Source organism: Helobdella robusta (assembly GCF_000326865.2).
Source record: "Helobdella robusta unplaced genomic scaffold HELROscaffold_3, whole genome shotgun sequence".
Taxonomy (NCBI): domain Eukaryota; kingdom Metazoa; phylum Annelida; class Clitellata; order Rhynchobdellida; family Glossiphoniidae; genus Helobdella; species Helobdella robusta.
In genome coordinates, this window is record NW_008704501.1 from 2,559,165 (window position 1) to 2,578,149 (window position 18,985).

Genomic DNA, 18,985 nt, shown 5'->3' on the forward strand with positions numbered 1-18,985 from the left:
ATATATTAAACAACTTATTAATCAATTTTATAAAATAAAAAATTTTGTAATTTGTTCAATTCAAGCTTCAAACTCCCCAAGCTAACTTGCAATTTAATTAAAATTTATTAATTATGAGTGATTCAAACTAAATTTTTTTTCATTTAATGTTTTACAAAATATTCCTCATTCTTAAATTGTAGTACATGTTGTTATTAAATTTATTAAAGATAATGTGTGATTCCAGTGATCATCAATCCATGACTTGTTAGATCATGATCATTCAGTTTTAAAGAATCCCCATCACCATAACCAATGAGGTTTGTAAAAATTGTACTTTTAATTTATTATATTTTATGCACTTAGAATGTTGTATTATTAATTATTAATACCTCGGGAAACCGGGTCTCTGGACGCAAAACGAAGATTGATTGATTGATTATTATCATTAATTTATTAAATGCTGTGCATACCTATGGCAAGTAAATAAAATAATTAAGCATAGAAATAGCCACAATCAAATTAATTTATATAGGCATGAGTATAATTTGGATAATAATAATTAAAAATATCGGTATCATTGAAAATGAATAAAGTCATAAATAAAAAAATGAATCATAAATTGCTAAAAATAATAGTTCCAGTAAGATTTTGCCTTACACCTACATCTTTTTTTCATTCTTATATTATAATAAATGTTTGTTATCAAATATATCAAGGATTAATTTCTCAATCCATGACTAGATTGAATGTCATGATCCTACAGTTCCAGAGGATCCCCATCACCATTAGTCAATAAGGTTTGTAGAAATCACCCCAGGTATAACATCAATGTTTAGTAGCCACCTTTTAATGTAGTGTTAATAAAATAACATTGAGAATAGTTATTTGCAACAATCTTATTAAAATTATTAAACAGGTATGACAAGATTACTTTCTTAATGTCCTAGTGTGAGAAAGATGTAAGCCATTTGTCCAAAGATAATCATATGCCTTATGCCCATACAAATGCAGTGTCAAATATATTTATTTGATCAGAGTCATATGTTCTAATTTTTTTAAACTTTTCCAGAAATTTTTCTGTTAATTTATTTGTTACATTAAATACTTGATGTGTATTTCATATAAAAACTTGATTATGCCAATTTAGTTAACTTGTTAAGCATCAATATAAAATTGACTCTACTTGTAATGGTGATTGGTATGATGATGATGATCCCAGTCCTAAGCAGGGTTTATTATTCACAACGTCATTATGCCCATTATGCCTTAGTTAACTTGTTAAGCATCAATATAAAATTGACTCTACTTGTAATGGTGATTGGTATGATGATGATGATCCCAGTCCTAAGCAGGGTTTATTATTCACAACGTCATTATGCCCTTTCTAAGTTTTAATAAAATACATGGAATATTGTTGAATGCATTTTATATTTTTTGTATAGATAAGAATGTTGCAATGTACAATGATGATGTGAATTGCTTCCTTGTGTAACTGATGACATATAAATATAACTAACTTGAAAACATGGGAATGCTTTCTTCAGCATTACCTTCCTATCTCCATCATAACCCTTATAATCTTTATTACAGAAATGGTCACTGCATATTCTTGCATTTTTTGATGGAAGCTATTTGAAATCATTTATTTCCTGTCTGATGCACTTAATCCAATCGTTTTGCATTTTTACATTTTGAGGAAATCTGAAATTTGATAAACTGTTACAGAAACTTGTGCATTTCTTAAGTATTGCTTTTAATAATAAAATGGTAATTTATGATAGCATTATAAATTATAATAGTCTATAAAATAAAATATATGTAATTGTAAAACAAAATAGTTCTATTCAATGAGTATAGGGATATTGTTACATTTATTTTAGTGTGAAGTTAATTTGAAAATAAACCTGTGAAAAGATGCATCAGAAATTTTCTCATTTCTTTTTATTATTAATGCAATTTTTAATGCAACAGGTAGGCATGTTTGTGTATAGCTACGAAAATGAAAATTTACTGAAAAACTAAATTATTGTATCTGACACGAAAATTAGTACAGAAACAAAAACGAAAGAATAAATGACAATATAAAAATTTAAACATTGATTGAAAGAGTTTATTCTAATTATATGGTATGGGCAATTCGTTGCGAAATCGTTGGAGGAAATGGTGTCAACAGTAGTTATTTTACTGCATGGTAGTTAATCAGTCGTTATAAAGGTTATATTCAATTCCTATCAAATAAATTTCACAAAATATCATACACAGGCAAAACTAAATAAAGAAATAGATAGGTATGTACACGTAGTTATAATACATTTATAATGTTGTATTTACACATTCAAATTGTACAATTGTGTTATGGTGTAGTCTCAAATTATTTTGAATTCTTTCAGAAAAATTTAAACGTTTTACTACACTATATATACTAGTTATTTTTATCAACAATTTAAAAATTTTTTCAATAATTAAAAAAAAATTTCAAATATTGATTTCATTGCGATATCGATAATGATTTTTGTGACCTGACTGATTAAAAAGCATCAAAGAAAGTTAAAATAGGATGGAGAATTTGTTATATTGGGATATTCGTTTAAAAAGCGAGCAAAATTTTAATATAAAAGCGCTTATAAACCTATGCATATTGGCTCAGCTTGGCTTGGCTTGGAATCGGATGTTAAGCAAGGTGTGGTCTCAAATTATTTTGAATTCTCCCCGAAAAATTTGAACTGCGTGCGTACGTATATAGTAATGGCTGCTGTTGTTTTTTATAATAAATTTATAAAATATATAAATATAGCGAGCAAAATATTAACATAAAAGCGCTTATAAATCTATGCATATTGGCTCAGCTTGGCTTGGCTGGAATCGGATGTTAAGCAAGGTGTGGTCTCAAGCTATTTTGAATTCTCCCAGAAAAATTTGAACTGCGTGCGTACATATATAGTAATGGCTACTGTCGTTTTTTATAATGAATTTATGCATATTGGCTCAGCTTGGCTTGGCTCGGCTTGGAATTGGATGTTAAGCAAGGTGTGGTCTCAAACAATTTTGAATTCTCCCAGAAAAATTTGAACTGCATGCTTACATATATAGCACTGATTACTGTTGCTTTTATAATGAATTTTTATTATATATATATATATATATATATATATCCATGTATACAAATAATTAAATTATATTATATTAGATTATATGTTTATATGAAAAGCAATATAGCAGATTCAACCAGCCAACCAGAAAGTTTCGAAGGCGTTCGTTCGATGACTTCAATTTAGTACGGTTAGCATTGTGGTTAAGACTGTATAATAGTGCAGTATATACATTAAACAAGTTTTTTACTGATGCGAATGATTGAAATGATGAGAATGTATGGTTGAAACGAGTATAAATAGAGGAGCTGAGACAACATGAAAATCAGATCAGCATTCTGCCCCGCTTGAAGCAGTCTGTCTGATCTCATTTATTTTATTTTTAAAATTTTTTTATTTTTATATATTTTATTATATAGAGTTATATAGAGTTATATAGTGTTATATAGAGTTATATAGAGTTTGCATGTTTGTAGGTGGTTTGAATGTTTGTAGGTGGTATTTTTTTAATTTTAGGTGGGTTCTTTAGCGGTTGCTCATACATACATACATACATACATCTTGTTTGTGTGGTAGTATTTTATGTTCTGTTTTACTCCTTTTTCTCTTTCTTCATGAGTCTTGAGTTAAGTTATTGAAGCATAGGTAGGTGAGGTAAAAATTAATTTATTATATAGGTAGGCTAGGGCATAAGGTAATTTAGTTACATAGGTAGGTTAGGGACTCCTATTCTTTTACTCTACTTGGTGGTGTGATTTTTGTTATGTGTTTTTTTTTGTTTTGTTTCACATTATACATTCAGCAGGTACACGGTGGTTCCTGGTTTTTGTGGGATTTTTATTGATTGAATGTGGTAGTATGCATGGTTATATAGAGCTATATAGAGCTATATAGAGTTATATAGAGTTATATATTTATAGATTATAGATATATAATTAGACATTAATAGATTTAGGGTTTAAGTTTTATATTATTACTAAGTTGGAGCCCAAGGCATTACGTAGGCGGTGGGGTGGGTGCCGATTGGCAAATGAATTGGGCTCTTGAGTTTTTTTGTAATTTTAGGTAAGCTAGGGCTTAATTGTAATGAATAGGTAAGTTGAGGGTACGATAGCCGATAGACTCTGAATTTTGAAGTCTGTTGTCAGAGGTAAGCCCCTTGGTGGCCAGTGGTGTACCGGCAATGGTCGGACGGCAATGGTTTACTATCTGCACGGTAATGATTTACCATGTGGCACGGCCATAGTCTACTACCCGCACGGCTTCCGGACGGCAAATGGTTTACTATCCGCACGGCAATGGTTTTCTATCCGGTGCCCTGGCTGTCGGTGAACCTCTGTGCAAGGAGGAAGAATGAAAGGGGACTTTCGACTATCGTACCATTAACAATTTAATATAGATTAGTTAAGGTAATTGAATAGGTAGATAGGATTATTTTTATTAAGCAATTTAAGATGCAGGCACCGCTAAGCTTTCTGATGAGAATCTACTCTTTCTCTATCTTTCCCCATCAACACGGGCTGTGTTTCAACAAAAACCTCGAGGAGGACCGGCACCAGTTTTGGAGGACAACGTAGGAACCGGACCGCATTCAACATTCTGCCTTTGTCGAATGGACGACGGTAAGTGTTTTTACATTTTACTTACTTTATTATTTTAAAATTTTATTTATTTGACATTATTTTCATTTTATAATTTAATTTTTTTTTGCTTCTAAGATTCTAACATTCATTTACTACTACGCAAATAAAAAAATTTTGTTTACAGAATGATGAGAGGTGGGCAGTAGTGGGAGTCAGCACGTTTTAGATGGTGGTCTCATGATGATTTACATATGATGATGGTGGTGTAGGAAGAATCAGCTCGTTGGTTGTTCGACTGACACTCTGAAGTTCGGATGGTATTTTGTGTGCCGACCAGATGGTGGTGGTCGGTGCAATGGAAAGTACAGTAACGACGATTTTTAAAGTAAGGTTTAGTTTCGTTTTTTATTTTTCTCATTCGTTCATTTTATCACTCAACCTTTTAAATTATTCTTCTATTAATTGATTCGTTAATTCATTCTATTCATTAATTGAATCATTGATTTATTAGTTAATTCATTCATTCACTCATTCATTCAACCAATTATTCAACCATTCAGTTAATCATTTATTCGATCGTTCCTTTGTTCCTTGATTTACTAATACGCTATTAAAAAATGTCTACAGAATGATGAGAGGTGGGCTGTGGTGGGCATCAGCACGTTTCAGATGGAGGTCTCATGACGGTTTTTGAAGTATGATTTAGTTTCTTTTTTTTATTTTTCTCATTCATTCATTCATTTTATCACTATCTTTCAAATTATTCTTCAGTTAATTTATTCATTGATTCATTCTATTCATTCATTAAATCATTGGTTGATTAATTAATTAGTTAATTTATTCATTCAGCCAATCGTAGGTAAATTTGTTTTTGTCTCATTGTACCTTTGAAAGTACTAGAATTTGAACAAAGATTGAGTGTTATCTCAAAAAGATAAGTTGCCTATTTTTTTCAATTGCTTGTTTTTTATTTTAGTGAATTAATTTTTTTTTCAATTTATTTTTCAGTATCCGGTCAAATTCATTCCATCGATGCGTGTCAGGTGATGGTCGGTGCAATGGAGGTTCGTCGGTAGTGAGTGAAGTTTCTGGAGAGTGCGCGCCCGCACATTTACATACACACACATCAATACAACACATACATACACAACATTCATTCATTCGGTGTCGTTGTTGCTATGTTTCTCTTCAACTTTATATTTTCTTTACCGTGAACCGGGCTTTAATTTAATTCATAGGTAAGTTAGGGACTGAGATAAGTTAAACAATTGTAGGTAGGCTAGGGCTTAACATTAGTTAAAAAGCTTCAAGTAAAATAAAAACGCTAAAATATTCTAAATAAAATACTTGAAGCATCTAAAACGAGAAATACAAATTTGTAGGTAAGTGAGTTGAGTCAATGTTTATAAGTAAGCTAGGGCCCTGAGAGTAATTTTATTATAGGTAGGTGACTGACTTATTCTTGCGACTTCATACTAGTTTTGTGTGATGTGTTTGTTTTCGCTTCACATCACCACACCAACAAAACAAACTACATTTCATTCTCGTCGTCGCCTTAAATTGTACCTTTTTGAACAATCTTTTTAATAATGTCTATTTATTTATTCATTAAATGTTGACTGGTTCTAGTTTTTTTTAAAATTGGTTATATAATTTTTGGATATTTCTTGATTTACTTTGTATATATGCATGTATAAATTATTTCTGTTTAGTATGTTGATTTAGTCATTATGATATGTTGTGAACTGTTTTTACTAAATGTTCATGTTACGTGGTTTATTATCCTTCGAGAACTTCTAAGGAGTGTGTATGATAATAGTAATAATGGATAATAATTATTTTTATCGGTGGATATTTTGTTATATTTGTTTATTTAAAATACGAATTTTTAAAAAAAATTGACATTTTAAAATTTTAATTAACCGTCACTTTTCATTTTTGAAAACTGTTGTACGGTTAACTGTTTGTTCGAGTTTGAACAGGCCTTGCAAAATTTTTTTATTTTTTGTTTTTATTTTTGTTTATTTGGTTCATTCAATTTAGTTGATTGATTGATCGGTTGGTTGATTGATTGACTGACTGACTGACTGACTGACCGACCGACTGACTGATTGTTTGATTGTTTGATTGATTTATCTCATAGTATTGTAAACATGAAAAAAAATCCGATTAAGCCAACCTACGGCCTCAGTAAGCCACTGTTTTTCACCTGACAAAAGCAATTTCTATATTTATAGTACTGACAAAAATAATTGATATGAATATATTGATTTATTTAAAGCATTATATGTACAAAAAGTGCTATCGTAAGAGTTCTATGAAACCCTGTAAGCCACTGCTGTAAGCCAACGTATGATTTCAGCAGCCAGTTTCTTATGAGCACCAACAGAATGTAAAATATTCATTGAATATAATGAAGATAGTTGTTCAAATAACAATTTTGATTTATTTAGGCCGTTTATTTAGGCCGTTTATTTCATAAGCAAACCAATTTTTAACATGATCGAATAGTGTAAAAAAAAGAGTGACTATTGTTCAATACTACTAAGCCAACCTTCGGCTTCAGTAAGCCACCGGATTTCACCGGACCAAAAGCAATTTTTATATTCAAATTAACAAAAATAATTTAATAATACATAATTCTATTAATCATTATTAAAATTAAATAGAATTACTACAATGTTTTAAGCATATTAAATCAAGTAAATATTTCATTTAGCTTGCTCGTTAAAATCCATGCAATTTCGTAAGCCAACAATCCAAGCACGACAAATAGCCCGACCGATAGATCGAATTGATCGATCAGTCCTATTATTCTAGTTATGTGGTTTGGAGCAAGGGGAGACGTTACAGAAAATCATTAAAAGTTGAAAAAATTGAGGTTCTTTGCATATCCCTGCTGCAACCCATAAGAAGATGTTGTATGCTGTTAAATAGGCCTCCCCTTGGCTTGAAACGTTTGTACGTTTAATCTATGCATGAATTTTTTATTATTATGATGTTAAAATTTCTTTGGGTCATTATTTGTCTAATTTGATATGGCAGTCGTCTTACGAATGTAAACATTGATTCGTATGCCTGTTTTTTCTTTTTGGTGCTGAGCGTTAAGTTTATATATGCGCCATATTTTGACATTTATCTTTTCTACAGTTTTGTAACCTATACAATTTTTTGAGCATGTTGGTCACTCGGCCTGACGGTGATTGTTAATTTTCAATCTTTGTGGTGCTGTGATCCCTTCTGATCTCTGTGTGCTGTGTGTGGTCTGTGATACGTTTCTCTCTTTCTACTCTGCATGGTTGTTTAATTTGAATTTGATTATTAACTAAAACATGAATCCAACCAATTCTTGATGTTAGGGCCAGATTAGATTAGGATACTCTCACTCTCTGATGAGGTATGGTATTATTTATGTATGTAAGTAATTAATAAATGTATGATTGATTCATTGACATTGTGTATTTAACATGGAATAGCAAATAGAGATAGAATAGACATATTGTATTTCTATTTCTATTCTATTTAATTAAATTTATCTATTAAATATTCTATTCTAATTATCATAAATAATCCCTGTTGTTTATATTTAATATTTTACTTTTATTTATTAAAATTGAAAATGTGAACTTTAAAAAGTCAAGATTGTTGAATAAAAATGATCAATCATAGATATGAGATCTTTTATAAAAATTTATATGGTTTTGCTTAGAGGGTAAATTAGTCATAAGTAGATGCAGTTTATCTGATAATTGAACTTAGACAGATTTGGTTTATTTTATATCAAAAGAAATTTAAAAAAATGAGAAAATGTGTAATGTCAATAAGCTCTTTTTTAATCTATTGCAAATATGCTGGTCCTATCTCTATTTAAATTATAAAGAGTAAACTGCATTTTATTGAATGTGATGAAGTTTCAATAATATTTTTATTTATTATTCAACAGATGTTATTTATATTGGATCGTGTATAAAATGTATTCATGAAGATAAAATAAAATACAAATTGCTATTTTCTCAGGTTTGAAATTTATCTTTGTTGAAAATAATGTTTTGAGTTGAAATAAGATTTCAACCACACACACAATTATATATATATATATATAATTGATGTTGCAGTCCATTCAGAATAGAGCCGCTAAACTTGTTTCTGGTTGTTCTAGGTCTGATCATGTCAGCCCCATTTTGAGAGACTTACAGGCTTACATTTTGAGAGGCTGTCTGTTAAAAAACATATTTTGAGATTTGATGAAAAGGCACTATATAAATCTACCTAATAATAATAATAATAATAATAATATATACTAAAATGGGTTAGGGAATGCCAGATTAGATAATCAGACCTCAACCTGACAAAGCATGTTTTCTTTTTTAGCATGAAGTTTAATGCAAAAAGAAAAACTGAATTATTATTAATATATATCTATTTAGCATGTTAATGAGAATATCATTGTGGAGGAAGATTCATTGACAACTTGAGATATTATTATTATTATTATTATTATTATTATTATTATTATTATTATTATTATTGAAATTATTGTGAAGTGCTATCTAACAAAAACTGAACTTAACATAACATAATTGAAATAAGAAATAAATGAATCATAATGCATTGTGCAGAAATAAAATTAAAATTTTTTAATGAACAGAAAAAGTAATTGATGCAATATAGCAAAAATAAAAGTAATAATTAGATGGTTAGATTAAGATTTAAATGACGAAGGTAGCATGGTGTCAGATGCTTCTAGTAACAAGAATCTAACTAAGCTAGTGAACAGAGGTGGAGGGGGCTTGGCAGATTATCTTGACTGCAAATTAACACATCTCAAACAATATTTGATAGCAAAATGGTAATATCTGATGTAACAGAAATAGAGAAGATCCGTCACACAACATGGAAATCAAACCTAGAAGAAGAGATCATTCAAAATAGCATAGAGGGAAGCAAAATGAGAAGCAGGCAGATGAGGTGTTGGATTGGTGAGATTAAACATTGCAGTTTCATGAAGATCAATAAGAGAGAAAAAATTCTGCAATGTTGCCAACGTTGCAGATGAGAGAGGGCACTAGACAATGAGTTTGAACATTGTTGAATGACGAATAAATGTATCAAAGTTTATTATAAAATTTTTTTTTTTTAAATTTTGAATTCTAATTTAATTTCAAAATAAATGTATCAGATGTAAATGTATCAGAGTTTATTATAAAATTTATTATGTTATGAGTTCACTAAAGCATGTTATTTGTATGTGTTTGTTTTAATTTGAATTCTATTTTAATTTCAAAATTAAAAAAGCTTTGCTATTCTTTTCACTAACAAAATTTAGAAGACTCAAAGAATGTCTGGCTTACACAACAACAACAACACAAATGTTTTTTGTATTGATGCTCTGGGAAAACTTCTTAAAATACCGGTGTCTATGTTACAGAAATCTTCTTCAGGTAGTTATTGTTATTGCCATCACTATTGTCATTGTTCACTTTTCCCAAGAGGTTTTATTAAACAAATTAGTCTCACATTTAGCATACTCTATTATTGATTTCAGTTTTCTAACTGTCTTTTCGCTATCATATTTAAGTTTTTGAATTCTAGGAAAGTAATTGAGCATGATACTCAATCTGATACTCATATTCATAATTATGTAGTAAAGTAATACTAATTACAAATGTAGTAAAAGTTAAAATTGCATATGTATGAATCATACATTGAAACTGTAAACCATATTTTTTTGGTGTTGGGGGTATTTCAGGTAATGGCTTGCTTGAGCTTTCACAGCGTTCCATGGCAGTTGAACATCAACAGTTGCAGCAGCATCAATATCAGCAGATGAAGCATCAGGAGCCACTGCAGCAAACTCAACAGTCACAAGCAAACACTTCACAGCTGCAAGACAAACAAAAAGCACCAGTGGCGGTTATTGCTCCTTGGAATGACACTTCCCAAAAAACTTCTGGTTAATAAATTGTTTAATCATGTTATGGTTTGTAAATCATTTATAAATTCAATTAAGACTACCCTCGAATTGTAGGACATGAATCTTTGCAACAAGACCAACAACTAACAGATTTGCAGAAACACCAATTAGTACAAGTGCAGTCTGTGTCTCCCGATCAGCCAAAATTGAACAATCTTCAATTTCAGATGCAGTCGCATCAATTTATTCAACGACAACAATCGCAACCACAACTGCTGCTTGCTGGGCCACAAACTCAAATACAGGTTCCAAATCAATTAGTCAATCAAGAAACAATTACGCAATTATTATCTGCTGTGCAGAATAAAGTTATAATTCCTTCTAATCAAATAAGACTGATATCACCTCAAAAATTAGTGTTAAATACTAATCCTCAAATTGTTTCCAATGTCACAAAACCTCCGGAAATGCGGTCAAACATGCCTGTAGCAATGCATACAAATGCACAACAACAAGAGATTAGGTTGATGCCAGTCAGAAATAATTCTCTCCCCTTCTTAAATCAAATTGTTGTATCTCCACAAGTTAAAATTGCCCAGCCAATATCTGAAAACAATTTGAACAAAGATAGTTGCAACATTAACCATAACGACACTTCCACTTCTAACGATACTACTTTGAGCAATTCTATTAAACAGCAATTAGATGCATGTTCATTCAACTCATTAAATGTCCCCTCAGCTGAAAAACCATCAGTCATGACTAATGCTCAGTGCAGTCTTTTAAAACAACTTGGAACTTTTCAAAATGGATCTGAAATCAAGGCACAACAACAACAGCAACAAACAAAACTTTTATCATCTGGACTGGCTGCTAAAATGGTGGCACCAACATTGCCACAAAGCAACATCACATTGCTGACACCTCAGAAATTGTTAAATTGTCAGCTACCTAATTTTTCAAAAATCAGCTCTGCTACTGTCTTGAAAAATTCTGATAAAAATCAGATGTTTGTTTTGGCAAATAATAATCAATTAATTTTTAATAACATTAATAACAATTTCATTTTAAACAATATGAACAACACCAACCTTGTTTCTCCTATATTGGGATTAAATAGTACATTGCCATATGGTAGGATATCAGGTAGCAACATGTCATCAATTCACATCATACCTCCTCCTCCTTCGGCCTGCTCTGCCAACAAAATCCAGCCTACTACTAACCCCAAACAACAATCTATCCAACTTCCTGTTATTTTCAAGCAAAGTCAACAAAATCTCACTAATCTGACTTCAAATTTTATATTAAACGGCACCAATGCTTTTGATCAACAACCACATAAAATATCTAGCGCAACAGTAGACAGCAGTTCCTTTAATAGCATTGCAGAGCAAACACATGCAAATCTGGTCAATCCCCCCACTATACAAACTCTTAATGACGTCGTACTGAAAGATTCTTCTGTTACACCTGCTAACAACAACGAGTCAACAACGAATGATCCTAATGAAACGATTTTGAGGCAGTATCAACAAAATCAACAACTTTTTCAGAATTATCAATCACAACATCAACAGCAGCTGAAATCAAACCAACAGCATCAAGAAGTGCAACAACCACACTTAATTCTAAGAGCTCAAGAAGAAACTTTTCAAACACAACTTCAACCCTCTAAACATCAACTGACAGAGAAATTCATACAGGAGCAACAGGAGAAGTTCATTAAAAGTCAACAACATTCGTCTACAAAATTTCAAAATTCTTTAGCTAGAATGCAGTTGACAAATACAGAGGATAGCTCTAAAAAAGCAGCTCCCACTGATTCTAACGACAACATAACTTCTGTACAATCAGATCAGAATTCTGCAATCTCGACCACAACCCATACCGCCACTCCATCTGTAAGTAACATTTTTCTTCATCTACTTTCAATTGATTATTTAACTTATGTGCAATTTATGAAAACTCTTTCTGCTTTCAAGTGAGGCGTTTTTAAATGAATCAAGACAGTGCCATTAAAATGAAAATAAATCTGTCAATCATCTTTCAAACAGTCAACAACAATAATATAACATATATACATTACACTTACATAGTATTTATTGTTTTAAAACAGTTTGGCATTTTGATAATAAACATTTCTTTGCTCAGTCAATAAATAATTTATGGTCAACCAGATGAGGCAATTGATTATTGTAAAACTGTTAAACTTTGCGTCATTATGTTGCATTTTCAATAAGATTTTTTTACTAGATTTATTAGAATATTTAGGGAATAGATATTATACAGATAAGTTTATTTAAATAACCATTCATACAATAACTGTATTTGGATTTTATGTTCCAGGTAAAAATTTGAAATGGTATTAAATTTTCACTTGAACAGATTGATCAACCCTCCAGTACTTCTTCCTTTATCGCTGGTCAAGAGTATCATCTAGTTTATTCAACTGGTCTTCAGATGTACGCAGTATGGGATGGCAAATATTTCAAAGTTAAACCTCAAGGTACCAATCATTTGTTCACATCAAATCGTTTATTTATCTCATAATTTTATCAAATTATTTATGTATTTACTTTGGACCTAAGTTATTGCAAGCATTCAATCTTTTAAATATTCATGATAGCTTCAGCTTACTTTTTTGCAATTGTTATTATGAATAGTAAAATTTGGAGAACATGTTCGCATCCTTTTAGTGAGTTTATCAATTCTGTATAAGTGTATAATCAACATACAACAACAACAACATACGAAATCGGGGGTTGCCGTTTGGCTATCTATGATGAAACCGAAATAAATTCTGAATTTATGATGTCTTGCCAATTATATACTTAAATTTTTAGTATATTTAATACAAAAACTTAGACAAATTTTCATAAAGCGACATGCAATTCTTACTCTCTGAACTCATACCTTTCTCCATCCTGCTTCCCTCATTTTGTTTAAATTTTCTCAAATGTCTTCATCAGTCTTTATATACTACTTGTCAAATAGTAACACAGTTAGTGTAATTAGTATTCTTTCTTCACGTGAAATGATTTGATGAGCTTCAACGAGGCGCTCATGTTTCTATATTAGCCTGTCGAATTTTCATTTGAGGTATTAAGAAGTTAGTGAAGAACGTTTTCGACTGATTCAATTATTTTAACAAGCTTCACCTCGTTTTATTTTATTTTTTTGTAAAACTTATAATAAAAGTTTCATAAAACTAAATTGACAGATGAAGTACTTAATAGTGCATCATCAGTACCCGTACCAAATACAACATCACATTCTATCACAGTGACTTCAACAACTTCTACAAACTCATCATTATCAAATCAAGAAAGTGTTGTGTACACATCTTCCAGTTCTTGCGTAACAAATATACAACATCAGAATCAACCACTTTCAGAAAAGTTGTTAGAATTTATAACATGTTATCACTCAATTGAGAATTGATTGTTGTAGTATGCTTTTCAATATTTTAATTGATTTTCGGCTTATTTGTTCGTTGTCATTAAAATTTATTAGATTGTTTTGTTTTTCCAATTCAAACCTCTTACCTACATTGAACTGCTTCAAGTCATTTCAATGGGTCATCCTATTTTTTAAACGTTGACGCTCATTACTTCTTTCATTATTGAACTTTGAACTGAAATCATATATTTCTTAGATGAACAATTGTTACGTTATATTTTTCATTATTAAAAAGTTATATATGATAATAAAACTTTACACAGATCTCAGACGTTGAAGAATTCGGATACCACTAGTAGGCTTTTTTTTTGTTTATTTTCATTTGACCTCATTGAAATTTTACGAACTGTTGACCATCTAACTCCACAAATAGTCTTCCAAATGTATTCATTTTTTAAATATTTATACTACTGCAATCACATATGCTTTAAAATCCCATTCTTAATTACACTGCGTGAACCTATTTTATTTAGAAGGTTAAAGATAAATTCTCTTATGTAATATTTAGCGCTATCAGCAACACTCGCATGGCGCACGCGAATATGTGAATCCACACATCACACGAACTCAGTCATTGCAAAACGGAAAACCTGGCGCTTTTAACCATTACGCCATTCAAAAATGCAATATTTTAATTGGGTTTTTTTGGATTTGATTGAGCATTTCAATTACAATACATTGTTATTTGAAAGTAACTTCTTCGCTATTTGATAATGATTGTGAGTTGATGCAGCCAGCTCAAACGGTAGAAATCTGGCATTGTTTTAGCCCTTGCCTGATGTAGATGCTGTCCGTGCAAAATTTGATTCATTGCTAGTGCGTACAATATAAACTAATACATTTGTAAGTTGTGTTCTGCGGATTAACATCTACAGTGGTTCAAATGTTTAATTTGTAACTTAGAAACGAACCATTTGTAAACAGCTTTCTGTTTTTTACAGTTGATAAATAACAGCAATTCGAAATTTATAGATTTCCTGTCAAGTGAAAACCAGCAGACTCTTCACAAGGAACAGGTAAATAAATTTATTACCTTCAATTAAATATAAAATAAATTCTTAGAATGCTTATACAAATATATTGCCATCATGAGTTTTCGCTTCCGTGGTAATCTTAGGTCTCTCTTAACCAATTTTCTGCTGAGGTTTTATTTTTTCCAAATTTCTCATGTTTTAGATACTGATGAAAAAACAAACACAATTTTTATTTTTTCAAAAGTTTAATTTAAAAAAAATTAAAACGTTTTTATTAAGGACACCAGCAATATATGACACCATGAGATGCAGCACCTATTGCAATAAATTTATATGGTTTTCTTGAACTTTTAACAATTTAATCAAAAATAAAACTGAAAATTTAAAATAAAAGATGAAAAATTTATTAGTCATAATAAAATATCAAAAAAAATTATTCATGAAATCTTTGAAAGCATGCAATGTGCAGTGGTACATCGCATGCCAAAAAAATCAATTTGCTTTTTTGCTACAATGACCACAATCTTCTTTGTTCAAGCATTGTTTATAGATGGTGACCATTTTGAATGACCTCCGTGTTTTATAGACCTGTAAAAAATTGTCAAAGAAAATATGGTAATGAATATCTGCTGAAAGTTTCTCAACTATATTTGTCACTACGGAAAATTCCAGGCTTAGTGATTTAGATTCCTGGTAAAGATCCAAATATGCTGCATATCCTAAAAAAGTTGCAATGGCCCATTGTTTAAACGCAAATCTAATTGACTTCCTTTATATGCAACTTTCCTCTACAGTCTTCTGTTTTTATAAAGAACTTTAATTGTCACTGGAAAAGCATCAACTGATCACCTTGATCCTGTACAATATCTTCATTTCTCTTCATCAGAATTTATACCATCAGAAGGTGGACTGATAAAAATATCAGCCTCCTTGACACTGTCATCATTTTCTGTCATGGTTAACACTCCTTGCAAAGAATAGACTCTGCCAGAATATTCCTGGCACGACTTACAGTGTAAAATATTTCATGCTAACTATGGTAATGTTATGGTATCATATTCTTCATTAAAAAGTCATGTCCCGGCTGATAAGTTGGGGTGTTTGTAGAGTTATGGTGAGTTTCATGAGTGGAGGCATCAAAAGTGATGGTTAAAGAAGGTCGATGGACAGATCCTTGGTGTGTTTAAATGCGGTGATAAAATGTGAAGAAAATTAAGATTTGTTTTTGTAAAGACGGTTCAACTGAAAGAAACAAGACTATTTATAAATTTGCATTGAAAAATTTTCATTGCAATCAAGTAAGATTTTTTATATCTTGAGGAAATTTTGTGAAATAAACTGTATATGACTATGTAATTTTATTGGCATGCATGAATTGATTGTAATTTTTTGTTTTTTGTTCTGTTTATCATCAGACTGATGAAGTGAAGTTTGCAATCTGTCGAAGATGTGGCGGAGCCAGTTCTAACTTCACAAAGTGCATCAACTGCAACCATGCTCTGCCCGCCAATGTTGATTTCTTTTTTCCGGATATGAAAAACAAATCTAAATCGTCAAATGCTAGCACGCTTTCTGAAAACAACAACTGCGCTACTCTGCCTGATAAAAGCAGCCTTTACAACGGGGTTGCCAACTCTTATGTCTTCAATAGTGGCACTGTTAATAGCAAAAATACTAACAAACAATCCAACAAAAGAACTGCTTCGAATAATTCCAGTTTAAATTCCGGTGGCAGGACTAAAAGATTTTGCAAAAATGTAAAGAAATATGTGAATATTGTACCTAAAAGGGAGGCAGGTTGGTTTGCTATGCTACTGAACATCTTTACATTTCATCTCGTCGTAAGATTAAATGTAACTTTTTGGCGTTATTCTATTATGCCTAAAGTGTACGTTTTTCAATTATCACATTTTTTTCACCTTGTTCCAATAGTATTTAAAAGAGCGTTTATATTCTCATTGAAATCATTCAGAGGTCGTCCATATTCTCTCATCTGATGATGAAGGTAATCAACCGAACGAAGCAACAAGCAACTCTAATGTCGCCACTAACGATAGACAGGTGTCATTTATAAATATGCCTATAACTATGTACATGTACCATTTGTTTTGTTTTATTTATTTATTTATCTGCTCTTCTGGATAGTTTGCTGATGGAGACATGGCCTCTGTCCATTACATGCGCGCGTAATTTTTTATTTGCTGTAATGCTAGACTACAAACTACCTTTTTGATGTCAGATAGAATTAAACCTTTTTTTAAAAACGGAGATTTACGTACATAAATATGTCATTTAATTTGAAAGAAAATTTGAAATTATTAATATAAATGGTCTTTTTTATTTATTCATTCAATTTTATTTTTAATCCATAAAGGTAATACAAGAGTCACAAAAACCTGCCACATTTGCGCTAATGCCATTTTCTGGGTTCCGCTTGAAAGTGAGGATGGTTTACTTTGGAAAGATTTGCTGCAATTGGCTCAATTTGTTCACATTTGATAGGAAAAGTGTGAATTTTATTTGCACTTCTGTAAACGGTTAGTTCTTGAGTATAAAATGGTTTTATAATAATATCGAAATCGAAGTACGACATATATATTACTATATCGTGTTGTTTTTATGATTATTTTGTTGATGGGGCTGCTGTTGTTATTTCTGCTGAGCAGATAGACCAGAGGTGCATGCATGATTGTGATTAGCGAGAAAGTACTAAACTTTATTGCACCACGTTGCAACCAATCCAATGTAATTATTTCTTTCAGTCAATATCGATCAAACGTTTTCATTCTTCTATTTATTGATATTAATAAGTCTCATTAAATTGTTACCTAGTTTGTAATCTTAAGCATTAGTAACGTAAAAAAAAATATTTTTAATATCGACGACTGTTTTGTTGATTGTTGAAAGGTTATCAAATGAAAATTTAGATGTTTTTAATTAAGGTGTGATCTGTTATGATTTCTTACGTTTTATATTCGACGTTGAGTCATAACAGTTGAGTCCTGTGAATGCAATCTTTAGATTTTTAAAAAGCCATCGTTTGAAAGGTCAGACACCCTGGTCTTCATATTTAGCTCGTGAAAGAAGGCAAAGTTATAATATCAAGCTTTATTTTTTAGATAATTACGAAATTTAAGATTTATAATTAAATTAATCTTTTATTTCACTTCTAGAACCATTGTTCTGCTTGACAACTTATGCCCCCGACGTCACGTTGGTGGCCACATATTTTGATAATACAGACAAATGCACCCACCTATTTCTGCAAGCCAACCACACGTCAGCAATCAAGCTGTTTAGTAAACTCTTTCCAAACGCTGAACTACTCTACAATCCACTTTCCAAAGGTTTGTATTTTGAAATGTTCTCAGTCAGTGGATCATGTATAATATATGCACAGTCATGTGTAATTCATGTAGATATATTGTTCTCATTTCTCTCTATGTAATTCGAAATAGTTTTAATTTTTTCATGAAATTATTACGTTTTTTATCAAATAGTTTAAGCTTTGTTTCTGTACAAATACGGAAAGTTATAAAACCACGCGTTAATATTACCTTTATTTTTTAACTACGGAATTTAACAGTAAAGGAGTATCATTTATTCTCTAAATATTTTCTCACAAAATTGTTATGTGATTCAGATGACTGCGTTAAATACATCGTTCTCTTCCTCGATGACGATCAGATGAATTTGCAAGAAGTTATTCCAAAAGTGGTTGAATCGATGCAGTTGTACAATAACCTGAGTAACAATGATAATGGAAGCAATGAGAACTTACAGCCCGCTTATAAAACGATAGAAAATTTTGATGAACCTGCTTTCTTGAAATCCGTGGAACAATGTGGCAATCCTTGTTTGGACAAAGATATCGTTCTGACAATGAAATCGAAAAAGGATGAGGCTGAGGAGGATGAACGTTATTCAGAAAACCCTTTGAATGAACGTTTGATGAACAGTTTTGTCAACAAGATCATCAAC

The 18,985-nt window shown here is 31.0% G+C and overlaps 2 protein-coding genes across 2 annotated transcripts in view; one reads left to right on the top strand and one right to left on the bottom strand.

Annotated features, from left to right (window-relative positions):
• Window positions 1-1,597, bottom strand: part of HELRODRAFT_161220 (hypothetical protein) — a gene marked incomplete at both ends in the record, with an annotated part of 4,688 nt that extends 3,091 nt beyond the window's left edge. Inside the window, one exon of the mRNA XM_009021161.1 lies at window positions 1,533-1,597. Within this exon, the coding sequence (XP_009019409.1) occupies window positions 1,533-1,597 (65 nt within the window). The remainder of the gene's footprint in view (window positions 1-1,532) is intronic.
• A 2,671-nt stretch (window positions 1,598-4,268) lies between these two features.
• HELRODRAFT_161221 (hypothetical protein) lies at window positions 4,269-8,079 on the top strand (the record flags this gene model as incomplete). Its single annotated transcript, XM_009021162.1, has 4 exons — window positions 4,269-4,395; window positions 4,532-4,693; window positions 5,663-5,718; window positions 8,014-8,079. The coding sequence occupies 4 exons, from the start codon at window positions 4,269-4,271 to the stop codon at window positions 8,077-8,079; spliced, it is 411 nt and encodes a 136-aa protein (XP_009019410.1).
• Window positions 8,080-18,985: the final 10,906 nt, after the last annotated feature.